General features: G+C 50.0%; 1 protein-coding gene across 1 annotated transcript in view; it reads right to left on the bottom strand.

Moving 5' to 3' along the window:
• Positions 1 to 2134: 2134 nt before the first annotated feature.
• LOC307050346 (uncharacterized protein C14orf132) overlaps positions 2135 to 15406 on the bottom strand; it is a gene marked incomplete at its 3' end in the record, with an annotated part of 40521 nt that continues 27249 nt past the window's right edge. Inside the window, exon 2 of the mRNA XM_079700314.1 lies at positions 2135 to 2359. Within this exon, the coding sequence (XP_079556440.1) occupies positions 2135 to 2359 (225 nt within the window). The remainder of the gene's footprint in view (positions 2360 to 15406) is intronic.

Raw genomic sequence — 15406 nt, 5'->3', positions numbered from 1 at the left:
TCTTCCCCACTCCTCCCGCTGTTATCAAACATAGAACCTTCTTTCCCACAGCCATCTCCACAGGCCTTCTGAGAACGGAGAGCTGCCACCTGCCTCTTACAGGGCTGCAGGCTCCCTGGGGATGTGGGGTCAGAAGGCAAAGAATCAGGGTATTTGGGTTGGATGGCCCCCATGAAGACACCTTGTCTCCCCACCCTGGCTCTGGAGTTCCCCCCTTGGGTTCCCTCATAAAGCCGCGTGTCTAAGAAAAACCTTGCTCACGGGGCAGATGCCAGGCCTTGACGGAGAGGAGTTTGCTGGAGAAGCAGCTGGAATGATGTGCTCACAATGGCCACCATCCAGCCCCGCCTCCAGGCTGGTCCTGCCTACAGACAGCAGGGCCCGGTCAGCGATTCCAGGAGTCCAGGCAAAAGGTACCACAGCCATTCTCCCGCTCTGCAAAGGTCACGCCGGCTGTCTGTGCTCATGACCTCCACTTGAACTGAAGCACATGTGGATGGACGCCAGGCGGCAGTGACAGATGCGGCCAATACGAGCTGGCGGCCGGCGCTGTCTGCAGCGTGGGCTGGTAATCCTGTTGTCGTGGCAGCTCGGTGCCAACCTCCCACAGATGAGTGGCTGCCTCTGGACGATTCAGATGCTGCTTTGCTTATCAAAAACACTCATTTCTCCTGAGACCACAGTGACAAGTTCAGCCTTTTTGCAATTGTCCCCAAATATGCATGAGGGCTTCTGCACCAGTCTTTTAAGTCTCTCAACCACAGAGGAGGAGTTTATGCCATCTATTTTCTTTTGTACAGTGCAGGGAGGAAGCAAGAAGAAAGCCACTCCTGGCTTGTAGGCAAGCAAGCCCGTGTCTGAGCTCGTCCCACTCTTGGGGGCACAGGGAGAGCTGTTTCAGGAAGGGGGGCACTGCGCCATGAAGAAAAGTGAGCCCTTTCCTATACTGATCCCCCCAGCACGTGGGTGCACCCAAAGGCCAACAGCGCTCTGGTCCTGATGAGGGGCTCCCAGGTTTGCCAGCCCCCCAGCCGCTGCCTTTTAAGCTTGTAAGGAAACTGACTCAGGCAGAGCATATTTACACCTGCAAGAGTGCATGGTAGCCAAACCGTTTACAGTGTGGGTGTCTTAACTCCCTGCCCACCCTGCACACAGCTTCGAGACCCTCTGGATATTCTACCCAGGGCAGCTGAGAAGGCAGGAATCTGCTCAAGACAGTGCTTAGTTGGGGCAGAGACAGCCCAGAACTGATGGTCAGGAAATGTCCCTCCTGCTCTGACCCCTGCCTTTACACGCCCTGGGACCACAGGCAAATCACGTCCCTCTCCCTCCCACCCGCCAATCGATGAGGTACACACACCTCATCCCTAAAATTCCATGATTTCTCAGAGAGGAAAGAGCATCTTCCGTGGGTGATCTAAAGAGTTAACTGCCTGGCAGACCTAATTTTTAAAGGCACCTTCTCCTCTTTTCACAAAGAAGAGAAAGTCCATCCAGCAGATAAAAACCACCATCACTACCACCCCTGAAATCCACATCACCAGGAATCCCCCATCCTTGGGTTTCATAAGGAGCCAGGTGTCTGGTAACAAAGATGCCATTTCCAAGTCAAAGGAGGAACGTTCTATGACCCTTCAAGTGACCACCACCCATATCCCGAGGGGCTGACTGGGAAACCAGATTGGGGTGGGAACCCTCAAGTTCTGAGGGCTGCCGTTGCCCTCAGGTAAGCTGGCAGAAAAACAAGACACAGAAGTGATTATTTAGTGCCAGCAAAGGATCATCCAACCATGTCTGTATTTTCAACTGACTGGCTGTTCCCTCTGGTCTCATGTTCGTGGAATGCAGTTTCAAGAATTCCCCAATCTACTCCTCGAAGGCTCTGCCCCGGCGTGCCTCTGGGGGCTGGAAGCCCAGGCTCCCATATTTTTCTGGATCAGCTGGACCACAGCCTGGAGTATCTGAAATCAGAGCCGCTTGGGGAAATCCCAGACGCATGGTGGCTCCTCTTGGAGAGACCGCGCACCTGGTCAGAACTCCTGGTTCTAGAACGCGGGCGCAGCCAAAGGCCAACAGCGACAGCGCCCCGCGGTGAGCCCAGCACAGGGCTGGGCCGTCCCGGAGCTCCCGCGGCTCAGAAGGTGAAGGCATACACCACCCCCACCACGACAATGTTCCCCAGCGTCGCTATGATGGCGATCCAGAGCAAGACGGCATCGTTGGAGGACCTTGGCGGTTCCTCTGGCTGACCTTGGCCGTTGGAGGCTGCGTGCACATTGGTGGAGGAGTTAAAGAGAGAGTACTCGGTGCTGAAGTCCTCGTTGGGCGAGTCCATGAAGGCGCCTCCCATCATGGGCAGCTGAGAAGAAGGAGAGAGAGAATTAACCAGAGCCCTCGGGAGCTGGGAGGCTGCCCGCAGAGGGGCAACTGCCTGGTCAAGCAGGCCCCTCGAAGATACAGCACCGAACTGGGCTTTGCTTTGGGTCTTTTAAATAAATGACAGTGCATATTTTCATCTAGAAGAATTAGCCTTCACAGCAACCTTTTGAGGCAGACACTCATGCCCACTTTGCAGATGAAGAGGTTAAAGCCCCGAGCAGCTCAGCAGACTATCTCAAGGCTAGCTGGCAACTCACTGGGACTTACAGACCCTCCCTCTCTAAATGCCAGGGCCTCCGTAACAGCACACATCCTCAAATGTCTTTATTCTTCTAATTGTAAAAGTAATATCGGCGCAGCATAGAGCATTAAGAAAATACAAAAGAGGAGGAAAAGAAAGAGAATCATAATCTCACGACTTTGGGATAATCACTGTTCACATCTTCCTTTCTAATCTTTTTCTGTGTGTGTGTGTGTGTGTGTGTGTATGAGAGAGAGAGAGAAGTTTTAAACATGTGGCTTTATATTCCTGTATTTAAAAGCCTATCAAGATACTGTTTTACAGTTGTATAATATTCTATCATAAATACAAGCCATAATTTAACTGTTTCTCTAGAATTGGAGATTTAGGAATTTTGATGCTTTCCTATTATAAATAATGTACTGGTAAACATCCTTGTACATACATTTGGGTATGCATACATGCTTGCACGTGCATTTTTTAAAATATCAGTTGCTTATCTTTATTTTATTTATTTTTTTATTATTTTATTTATTTTATTTATTTTATTTTTGGCTGTGTTGGGTCTTCGTTGCTGCACGCGGGCTTTCTCTGGTTGTGGCGAGCGGGGGCTACTCTTCTTTGCGGTGTGCAGGCTTCTCATTGCGGTGGCTTCTCTTGTTGCGGAGCACGGGCTCTAGGCGCACGGGCTTCAGTAGTTGTGGCACATGGGTTCAACAGTTGTGGCGCACGGGCTTAGTTGCTCCATGGCATGTGGGATCTTCCTGGACCAGGGCTCGAACCCGTGTCTCCTGCATTGGCAGGCGGATTCTTAACCACTGCGCCACCAGGGAAGCCCTTCATGTGCATTTTTATTTATTAGGCACACCCAGATACAGAACTTCCCAGTTAGCGGGTATGATGCTTCAGAGCTTCTAATGCACAAGGACAAACTCCCCAGAAGATTGACTAATTCCCAAGGCCTTGCTTTGCTGCACAAGAAGCGGCTGGTTTGCACTCCAGGGATCAGGGCTTCCTCTTTGCGTTTGTAAAGCCCCTTATTCCTGAGACTCAGGTGCGTGGGTAGGGGCGAGTTGGGCTGCTCAAAGGGAGGGCCTGGACCTGGATACAGTCCAGAAGACCAATGTCCAGGCCGTCCAGGCCCTTCCAGACCTGTCCAGAGGCTGACACGACTTAAGCCCCAGGGTTGGCTCTGGCAGGTATGAGGCCCATAATAAACGTGTTTTTTGAGTGGTACATGAACGAATGAGCGCTAAACAGTTAAGCCTTCCTTCAATACACATTTCTTGAGCTACTACTACTACTACCAGCCTGGAGGCCCAGCTGTGGTCATGGAATGTGCGAGAGATTTTAAAACAGTCTCATTTAATCATTCAACTATCCTGCTGGAGCATACCACGGTACCCCAATTTCAGATGGGTAAGCAAAGGTCAAGGCCACTGTACTCGTCTGTGCTGGGGTCAGGGCTGAGAGTCGGGTGTGTCCGACTGTGGAGCCAGGGTGCTTCCTGTTCTGCCCACAGCCTCTCCGACTCCCAGGTCAGACTCAGTACTGGGCCCCAGAGATGTACCAGTCACTACCCCCAGGGGCCATGCTCCAGCCGGGCACATGTGCACTGCCCCGGGGGTGGCGGCAGCAGAGCGGGGTCCGCCTCACGCAGTCACCCGTCTGACTTGTATTAGGGAGGATTAATTAGGGGCCTCAGTCCTAGACTCTGCAGACAGGTGAGGGTCACGCTCCAGGTGGGGATGAGAGCAAGGAAGGAGAAGGAGAGAGAAAGAGGGGAGGGAGGGAAGGAAGGAGTAAGAAAGAAAGAATATCTGAAGGGAACACGAACCATCAGAGAATGCACACAGAGAGGCTACTTTCAGGCAGCTCCATGTGTGGCCTGCTCTGAATCTCAATAGCCTCTTTTTAAAGGTTGCCCATGACTGTGTCAGTGGGTGCTTCCGAGCACCTGCTCGGGCTGAGAAGAGCAGCCTTTGACAGACTCGTGCTGAGAGGAGCTTGGCATTTCATCAGTAACACAGCTTGGTCCTTTAGTTCGGTGAGGACCCGGCAGTTGTCAATCTGGGGCTGTAGTAACAGGAAGAGGCCAACAGGGGGCGCTGAGGATAGGCCACGTGCAGATCCTCGATGGGGCTGCTGGTTACAGGGGTGAGCTCACTTTGTGAGACTTCATCCAGGGCTGCATTTATATATGCGTCCTTCTTATATGTTTCTTATAGTAAACAGTATATGAACATGTTTAGATTAAAGAGATATGATGACGAACACAAATGAGAATGACAATGAACATATATTCTATTAAAAATACAACTGAAAGTTGAAATAGGAGAACTGTGACCTCCTTTTGTCCCCCAGCTGGTGGTGATGCAGATGAGACGGGTTACAGCTGAATCAGGCACATCTGTCCTAAGGGGGCAGCAGAGGCAGCGCTGCTCTGGCCTGCAGGGAGGGGCCCGAGCTTTGCCATTAAAACGACTCATCCTTCGAATCCCAGCCAATGGTCCTGTCCACTATAGCCTTCCCTCCCAAGTACCCCCAAGACCACATCCTTTCCTTGGGGACACCCACCCCAAGATGCAGTTCCCATCTGCGTCCCCCAGTGGCCTGGAGCTCTGAGGGGAAAGCAGATGAGTTTATTCTCACCGTGGAACTCCTAGAGCCTTGCCCAGGTCGGGAGCACAGTCGTGCCTGATGAACCCCTGTTGAGTGATGGATGCATGACACCCACCCTCAACTTGGACCAACAACACTGTTGGCTGATTCTGCCTCTCCAGCAGCCCCCCGCGGACCCCACCCCTACCTGGCGGGTACCCTTTCCGCCTGCTGCCCTGAGACAGCACCACCCTTCTCTAGGGGAAATCGGCAGAATCTTCATCTGACCCACCCATGGCGAAAGCATCACTCAGGTGAGCTCATGGAGGCTATCTGCCAGAGAGTGGGGACCAGGCCAGACAGGAAGCTGTCCTTCTCCCTCCCTTGCTGGTTCCACAGCCCCCTCCCCTGGCGCCCGTGCTGCACTCCCCCTCCCCGGAATTAATCCCATGCCCGTTGTCCTCTGCCCAGCGGCCCGCCTCAGCCTCTCCTCCCTCCCCCAGGGCACTGGGGTTTTGGACAGATGCCCCCGCCTCGACTCCGCTCTCCATCCTGTTGAGATCTCTGGACGTGAGCCTGCGCAGCCTCCCTCTCCTCTCTTCGGGACATGTGTGGGCTCGAGGAGCATTTTTATCCAATTCAGTGGGGGGAGAAAAAGGGAGCACTGGACCGAGCCTTTGGTGGGGGGAGGAGAGAGCAGCCCCCAGGCTGACACAGCCCTGCTGCCAACCTGCACAGGGGCAGCTGCCCTCCCCCTGCGCCCCCCTCCTGTTCTCTGCTTCCCTGTGGGTAGGTAATGGCCTGTGTTAGTTTCCTATGGCTGCTATAATAAATTGCCACAGACTCAGTGGCTTAAAATGACACACATTTGTTATCTTACCGATCTGGAGGTCAGAAGTCTGACTGCGCTCATTATATTGGGCTCACTTGGATCGTCTCCCATCTCAAGATCCTACACCTTCATCACGTCTGCAAGGTCTCTGGCCACGTAAGGTGACAACCACAGGCTCGGTTAACTGGAGGTAGGTCTCCCACCACACAGGGAACTCTTGAAGGCAAAGCCATGGCCCACTCATCTCGTGCTCCCTCAACCCCATTTGTAACACAGAAAGAGTGACAAGTACAACCGTGTGGAATTAATGAACTTGAAATCAGCAGACAGCCCCCCCTTCGGCTGCACTTCATACACCCGCTCTCAGAGCTCCCCGGCGATGAGACAGCTCATTCTCCACGCTGAGCCCCTCTCTGCCCTGCACCTCACTGACGGACAGCTCAGCACTGCCAGAGGTCACAGCCGGTGGCGTCTGATTCTGCTGCCTCAGAGTGTGAGGGATGGAGTGGGTTCTAGTGTCCGAAAGACTCGGGGGTGAATCCTGCTTCATTACCGATAGTACAGCCAAGCGAATCGTTGAACCACCCTGCTTCCGTTTCTTTCCCTGTAAGTCATGAAGACGATACAGTGGAGCCAGCAGGATTCTCGCAAGGAGGGAATCAGATCGTATATGATAAATAAAACGTGGCACCTGTGGCTCAGTCATTCCTAATGTTCTTTCCTCTTGTTCGTGTAGTAATTCAAAACCGAGAGACATGCATCTCTTATCCAATTGCTTAAGCTAAGGTGAGGGAATCGGGAACCTGGCATTTCCGGTTGTGTACTTTTGTGCCATCAATTAATCGGATACTCACCTGCATACAGGCGGCAGTTCTGTTGAGTTCAGCCAGCACTGTTGCTCAATCCAACTCCTCAGGTTTGTTGGTTTTGATGTTTTTTCCTTTGTAAAACAGATTCTACTTCACAGTGCCGGGTTACACATGAAAATAACTTTACAGAGCAAAATCCCACGAATAGAAAACCAATAAAGGTCAGCCTCAACTCTGCCATTTGGAAGTTGGGAAGGTTTGATCAGAAACTGACTCATGGTAAGAACGAAGCAATGATGGCTGAAGTCACTCCAGAAGCAGGTGATGGCAGAAGCCTCTGGAAGGTCTTTCCCAAAGGCCCTCCCGCCGGCCAGGTCTAATTTTAAGCCATTTTTGGAAATGACCTCTGGGTGTCACGCCCTTACTGAGATGAGCAACTGGGCCTTCTCAACCCCGTGGGCAGGTGTAGTCACTGGACCCCTGAGGATGGGGATGAGTGGCTTGGATGAGGTTAGGGCTCAGAGGAGATGTGAGGGTGACGATTCCTAACTTCAAACACTCGGAGGTCCACCATGCAGAAAAGAGTGTGACCCGAGAGGCGGAACAAGAGAAGAAGTCTCCTCTGGCTCAGTTAGACACGAACAATCAGAAGGTCACAGGGTGGGGGACTCGTCTCCTCACCAGAGATGATCTTGTCAAGATCAGAAAAACTCTGGTTGGCTTGTTGAAGAGGGGATACCAGGACAGAGGGTCAAGGTCCATGGCCAGTGTTCAAGGTCAATGTTACCTATACAGGCCTCCTGACTATAGCTGCCAGGAAGGCAGGGACCTTCCCTCTTTCCCACAGTATCCTCGAGCCTAGAAGAGAGCCAACACTCAAAACATACTTGGTGAATGAATGAATTCTTGGACCATCGGCCAAGAATCCTGAGGGCAAGCTGAGATTTGGGCCAGGAGCCAACATTTCCTTTCTGTGGGACCGAGACCCATTTCTTAATCTGAGGCTCAGGTTTTTCATTTAAAAATGGGGAAAATAATATAGACTGCTTCAGAGAAGAAGGGAGATGCTGGGAGACCCTTATACTACATAAAAAACGCTTTCTGGGGAGAAAGGCGAGTCACAAAATAAACTCAGTTGCCATCCCTGAAATTAAAAACACGCCTAACAGTCATATTATATATTCTGCATGGATCCACATCTATGTAAACGTACAGACATGGATTGTAAATACATCAGCCAGACTTACAACAGCAGCTGCCTCTGAGAAAGGGGGAGGTGGGGGGAAAGAGACTGACTTTGTTTGTAATATTTTATTATAAGAAAAGATGAATAAACATGATAAAATATTAAAAAGTGATCTATTCTGGTTAGTGGGCATATGGACGTCTGTCACTTTTTGGTGTTTTAAACTTTATAACATTAAGAGCAATTCTCTGAACACTGGAGAGCATCACACACGAGACGGTAGGACCAGCCGCTCTCGGAAGCAAAGATGGCACCCAGAGCTCCGGGTCCCCATCCTTCAGTGTTGGGGTCACCGCATGGCATGTGTGGCCAAGCGCGATGTGGAGGGGCTCCAGGAGGGCATGGCTGTCATGGACACTGCGGCACCATCCTCCAGGGTGCCCACCCTGCCCCCCACAGAAGCGCAGCTCCGTGGAGGTGGGCCCTCCAGGTCCCCATCTGGTCCCACTGAGGAGACGGAGGTTACATAAATCTCCTCTAAGCTGGGCCCCTGCGGGGAAAGGAACAGAAGATGCTTTCAAAAGGAAATCTTCAGAGCACGGTCACCAGAGGTGGCCCAGCCAGACACTTTCCTGAATAATGGGCACCTTTCAGAGGAGGGGAAATGAGAGAGAATGGGCACTTGTTGGTGGCGGCTCTGTGAAGGAGCACTTGTTGGCTGTACCCTGGGCTCCACCAGACTCTTTTCCCTAGAAGGCCGTCCTCAGGTCCTTGGCACTGCAGGATCCTGGCCGAGCCACAGCTACATTCACTGCTCCTGGGCTGTGGATTTCAAAGTTGTACCGCAGTAAAAACATTCGTATTGTTCTGTCCCTTTGGGGCCAGGAGAGTTGGGTTCTGGCCCTGCTGGAGCCCTGCCTCCCTCTCTGAGCCTTACTTACCAGGGAGCAGCTCAGATGAGTGACCGCCGAGGTCAACCCCAGTGCTCAGAAGTCTTGCCAGATACTAAGAAGACCAGAGTCAGTTATAAATGGCCCTAAAGTGGGAGCCTGAGTGGTGAGGACTGCCAGATAAGCCCTTAGATAAAATCCTCAGAACTAATAAGGACCTACTGTACAGCACAGGGAACTCTACTATGTACTCTGTAATGGCCTATACAGGAAAAGAATCTAAAAAAGAGTGGATATATGTATATGTATAACTGATTCACTTTGCTGTACACCTGAAACTAACACAATAAAAATTTTTTTAAAAATCCTCAGATAAAATACAGGGCACCCAGTTAAATCTGAATTTCAGATAAACAACAAAATAATTTTTAGTATAATAATAGTAAAGTAATTTTATATAAGTGTATCCCAAATATTGCATTGGACATACTTACAGCAAAAATTTATATTTGTATTAAAAAGTTATCTGACATTCAAATTTAATTGGGCCTCTGTCTTGTGTTTTTATTGGCTAAATCTGGCGCCTCCATGCAATCTGAGAAAGAGCTGCAATTTCAGAATTTTTACAAGGAACCATCCCCTCGGTTCTGTCTCTGCAGAAGCCTGCCATCTGCGGCCCAGCCTCCTGTGTGACCTAGTTCATCGGAAAATTCCAGGGACGCCTCCAGCCAGACTACAAACATCATAAAGATAATGTCTCTCATCTCTAAATTCGAATATCATACTTAATGGTGAGAAACTGAATGCTTTCCCTCTAAGATCTAAGGAATACACAAGGAGGTCGTACTGGAAGTTCTAGGCAGTGCAGGAAAGCAAGGAAAAGAAATCAAAGGGACATAGACGGGAAATGAAGAAATAAAGTTGTCTCTAATTGCAGATGACATGATTGTCTACATCGAAAATCCCAGAGAATTTACAAAACGATCATATAACTCATAAGTGAGTTTAACAAGGTCACAGAATACAAGGTGAATATTAAAAATTAATTATATCTCTATATTCAAGCAATGAACAATTGGAATAGAAAATTTTAGAAGTTTCATTTACAAGAGTACCCCAAAACAGAACACTACCATAAATCTAACAAAATATGTACATGATCTGGCACACAGGAAAGAGGGGAGGGAGGGAGGGATGGAGGAAGGAAGGAAGGAAGGGAGGGAGGGAGGAAGGAAACATAGACTTTGATGCGAGGGCTGGCAAGTTAACATCCAAATCCTGCCACCTTGGTCAGCACGTAACATGGGTCAGAAGAACATTCTGATCAAGGAAAGTGACAATCATGTGAAAAGTCATCAGAATGGGAACTGCTGCCCGTCACCTCCCCCCCAGGGCCCATCTTGGAGTACAGGATCCCAAGGTTGAGTGGTCCCATCCCCTGGGGCTACAGGGCTGGTCAACAGGCTTCCCCCAGACCCCATCAGGAGAGAGCACCCAGTTGTGGTGATAAGTGGGCCAGAGGCTGGGGGTCGCTGCTGGGCGGTGCGGTGAGTCTTAGTGGCTTAACTGGAGTGATGCACCGGCTGTGATGGCAATCAGAACACTGGAGTTTATGCCACCAGGTCCAGGAGAAGGCTGAAGGCGGCAGGGGTTTAGCCAGGGCATTTCACCATATGAGGAAGTTCCCTTGTGATGGAGGCATGGAAGCCACATGGGGGCTGGCAGGAGAGGCAAAAAGACATCACAAAACAGACTATACACCTAACAGAAAGGTGTACACGTGCTCAACACCTGTACCCAAGTGTCCATAGCGACACCATCCAGAACAGCCCCAAGATGGAAATAATCCAAGTGCCCATCAACAGTAGAAGGATACATAAAATGTGGCAATGTTTACACAATGGAATTCTACACAGCAATGATTATGAACCACAATTATACACAGCAGCATGGATGCATCTCACAAACACAATGATGACAAAAACAAAACAAAATACCCAGACACAAATAAGAACACACAATGTGATTGCATTTCTATCAGTGGTTCTCAACTGGGAGTGATTCTGTCCCTTAGGGGACTTTTGGTGATGTCTACAGACATTTTTGATTGTCACAGCTGGCGGAGGGGGGGCGGTGCTACTGGCATCTAGTGGATTGTGGGCAGGGATGCTGCTCCATACCCTACAGTGCACAGGACAGCCCCTGACAACATAGAATCATCCAGCCCTAAACGTCAATGTGTCCAGGCTGGGAAATTGTGGTTTTTATAAAGGTCAAAAACAGGCAAAACTAATATCCTGTGTCAGAGTGAGAATTGCTCCTGGGGTGGGGGGTGAGGGCTGGCTGTGTTCTGATCTGGGTGCTGGTCACGTGGGCGTGCTCACTTGGAGGAGATGCAGCAAGCTGTCCACTTTCCTGCATGTCTATCTTACTTCAAAAGTTGTCCTTTAAGAAGGTGGGAAGAGTGAAGTTTGTACACGAATCTTGAATTTGATTCAAATGACTTTGGAGATGGAGCCTCTATTCAGACAATTCACACTTCATGGGATGTGGTTTCCCTTTCTCAACAGATCAGAGGACGCTCAGAATGAGCTCTCCTGTCCCTGCAAACTGCAGGCAAAGAGCATCGCAGGATGGCAGTCATTCACCCACACCCATTTGGTTGCCTGCTAGGGACCTGCGGGCCGATGGAGAGACCAAGATGACACAGGGGAATCCTGAGGGCAGAGGCTAGAGCCGGGTGTGGGGTGGGTGGCCACTTCCCCGCACGCCTTCAGTCTGGATCTTCAAACTGCTAACGGGCCTGGCGTGGGTCACTTTTATTAAGGCCTTCAACAAAAACAGATGCAGAAACTGCCTCTGGAAAGGATTAAGGAGTTTGCCTGAGGTCGGTCCCTTAGCTAGCAAGACGCAAGAGTCAGAAGTGTGTGTGTGTGTGTGTGTGTGTGTGTGTGTGTGTGTGTGTGTGAGAGAGAGACAGAGAGACAGAGAGACAGACAGAGAGACAGACAGAGACAGAGAGAATGGCTTCCGGGCCTCCAGACCACCAATCCTGAAGGCCTTCTCATGAAGTCACATGATACCTGGGGATGATATCCTGGCAGAGAACTGGCCTCCAAACTTGGCTATTTTGTTGAAAAAGCACAAGGAGAAAAACAGTTTTGCCCTTTTATCAAACTTGACAGCACACAGCCGGCTACCCACCTTGCTGTGTGTTTCTTCCACGGAGGCTGAAGTTAATGGCAATATCTGCTTCCTAATGTCAATACCTGCCACTCTTGTTGGCTAGTGTTTACACGCTGAAGAGTTTTTAATTAAAAACAAAATGGAGGAAATAAAAATAAAAGCTAATATTTACTGAGAGCCTGCTCTACGCCAGGTATGCACTGGGCACCTATGCGCACGATCATATTTTGCCATGAACGATCCCTCGGGTTGGGTACCATCATCACAGTTGTTGGACAGGTGGGGAGAGGAAACGGAGGCACGTGCCGAGAGGGGGAGAGTGTGGTGAGGCATCGCCCCACAACCGTCTCCAGAGCTGCTATATGTGGATGCCTTCGTGTGCCAACGCTGCACTGGACCAAGAGGAGAGATGCTTCATTCCCTCAAAGAGAGAGGTGGAGATCACGCCTGCAGCACCCCCAGATGTGACAAGGCGCAATGCCATCAGGACCAGTGCTGAGTGCACACCGAGAACTGTTCGCACAACTCCTGTGTTTACTTTGGTACCTCCCTCAGCAGCATGGAAGCACTGTGATATCAGTCTCGTGCAACGGTGACTCTCAAAAAGCTTCCTGATCAGGGATGGTGACGGGTCAGATCTCATCACCTGCGTGGGCCACACGGCCCTTCTTACCTCCCCCTGGGCTCTACTCGCCAGGCATTTTCACAAAGCCACCTCCCGGTTCAGGCTGTTCACCTGCCCCTCTACTGCCAGTGGGTCCTCCACCTGTGTTCCTCTCCTGAGGCTCTCCTGAACACCCAGGGGCCCAGCAGGGATGAGCAGGAAGTCCCAAGGAAGAGCTGCTCTGGGCTGGGTGGGTGCTATTTCACCCTCACACCAGCCCAGCACCAGGGGGATGACAGGGGGCTCAGAGAGGGGCAGTCATTTCCCTGAGCTTGCACAGCTACAAGTAACTGATCAGAAACCAACATTCATGTCTGCCAGCTCCTAACCCTTGTTGTCACTCTAGGCTGAACGGCTTTCTCCACTAATTTATTCCTACAACTGATGAAATATTATGTTACATTACATTATATTTCTTATGTTACCTCACATTATATTTATTATATCATACTGCATTATATTGTTACATCATATTATAGGTCACTATGTACTAACATTACATCATGTCACGTTACATTATATTATAGTTTGCTATGTACTAGTGTTACATTAGAGTATATAATGTTATGTTGTTACATTATATTATATTGCATTATGGCTAGCTGTGTACTTGTTTATCTTTTTTAGGGGCTGTGAGCTTTTTAAGGACAAGAGCTGAGTTTAATTTCTCTTTGTATCCCTGATGCCTAGCACATCAACTCACACAAAGTAGAGGCTAAATATAGATGGATATTTTAAATGTTTTCTCAATTACTTGCTGCACCTTGCACTCTTTGATACAATATCTGCATGGTGGATGAGGTGGGCCTACTTGCTGTGGCAGAATATTTCTAGACCCACATAAGGCCCAGAAAGATAAGGATATTTTTGGAAAGCCTGAGAGCATTACAGAATTAAGAGGAAAAATCAAATTCACCATCTTTGAAACCGTTGCCATAGGAACTCAGCAGGAGAAAATGCTGTCTCGTCAGAACACATCATCTTTGATTACCAGGAATAAAGGGAACACTTGCCTTGGAGAGAGAAAGGCCAGACATCAGTGTGGTGGTCCCGGGCTCCCAGGACCCTATCCTTCACAGGGCATCCACATGGACCGCAGTGAGAATTCAGGGGCCATCACTTGTTTTTAGAGGACTGAGGCTGAGAACCTCAAGGAGAAACGGCCAAGACCAGTTTGGGATGATGCCGCCTTCACTGGCTATTTGCAGTTGAGCAAACACAAAACAAAGGGGAGTTTTGAAGTTCTCCCGTAGGGAATAGTTGGCAAAGGCTGTCATAAATTAGTACCTATTCTGCCCCAATGAATTCAGTAGCATCTTTGGAGTGATTCAATAGCATCACTGTAACCAAATGAGTGTCCCCTGTGGGGACCCATGGCCTTAGGGTGATGGTGGGAAATTTGTTCCGCTGTTCACTCATTGGCTAAACAGACATCTACTCCATTGGGGTGGGGAGGGGGACGGAGCAGGGCGGTGTGGAAGCCAGAGGTGCAAAGAGAAAAGCCATGTGATCTTTATTTTGGAGGAAGAGAGAAGGAGAAAGGGAACGAGAGAGAAGGAGGGAGAGAGAGAGAGGAAGGGAGAGGGTGGGGACAGAATTTACCAATGAAATAAAATGAAAACAGTGCGTTTTACATCTGCGAGTGTGTGCATCCCAGAGAGAAGGCAGGATGGAGTGACAGCACGCCCAGCATCTTTACCCCCAAGTGGATCCTTTTGCATCATTTTAAAAATCTCCCTGCCTCTACAGGGCAAAACGACAAAATCATTTTCAGGAGTAATCATGACATGAAACAAATAACAACACTGGAAGGAGACACTGGGATCTCCACGGGACGTTTTTAAGACACCAGTCTTCTCCAGCCTATAAAGGTCCCAGCGAGTCGCCACACCCCTCCTCCCCCGTGTGTGCAGGAAGAACGGGCGGACACAGCACGAGGCAGGGTATGACTAGGAAGCTTCCAGGTTTCCATGAGGATGAGAAATGGACTATTTCTTGCCCTATCAGTAAACAAAGGATGTCACAGTCATCGACGATTGCAGCCCTCCAACGTGAGCCAGTGAGCCCGGGAAACTCAGGGCTGAAAAGGGTGCCTGCCCTCTAGCAGCCATGAGGCTGCAGCCACGCCCTGCGGAGAGCCCTGAGGGAACTCAGGATGTGTCAGGATACTGGCCCCAGAGAGCTGAGGCGTGCAGCAAAGGAATGATTTCAGTGAGCCCAGACGCTTGCATCCTCCCACACACAGAAAAGCGCTAAATTCCTTAACTTGAGATGTCTGGTTTTCTTTAATTAACAATAATCTTGTGACATCCCGACTACCTGCCCTTTGTTGCAAAAACTCCTATAAATCCTCCTCCTCCCCTGGCCTCCTTGGAGCAGGTCCTCAGTGTTATCTGAAACGCTGTCTTCGGGCTGCAGTCCTCATTTTGCCCACAGAAAACTTAACTCGCAACTCTCACGTTGTGGAGATATATTTTTAAGTCGACAAGGAGCTGTCCCTTGAGAAGGGTCTTGATAGATGGACAGGAAGGAGTCTGTCGGGCAGAGAGAGGGGGTTGGCCTGTCCAACTCCTTCTGATAGTGTGAGGTGGGACCTGGTTAGTGGCAATCTCGCCCCA

Source organism: Hyperoodon ampullatus (genome assembly GCF_949752795.1).
Source record: "Hyperoodon ampullatus genome assembly, chromosome: 3".
Classification (NCBI taxonomy): domain Eukaryota; kingdom Metazoa; phylum Chordata; class Mammalia; order Artiodactyla; family Ziphiidae; genus Hyperoodon; species Hyperoodon ampullatus.
The sequence above is the reverse complement of the archived record's forward strand: the minus strand, read 5'-3'. Positions and strand labels throughout refer to the sequence as shown.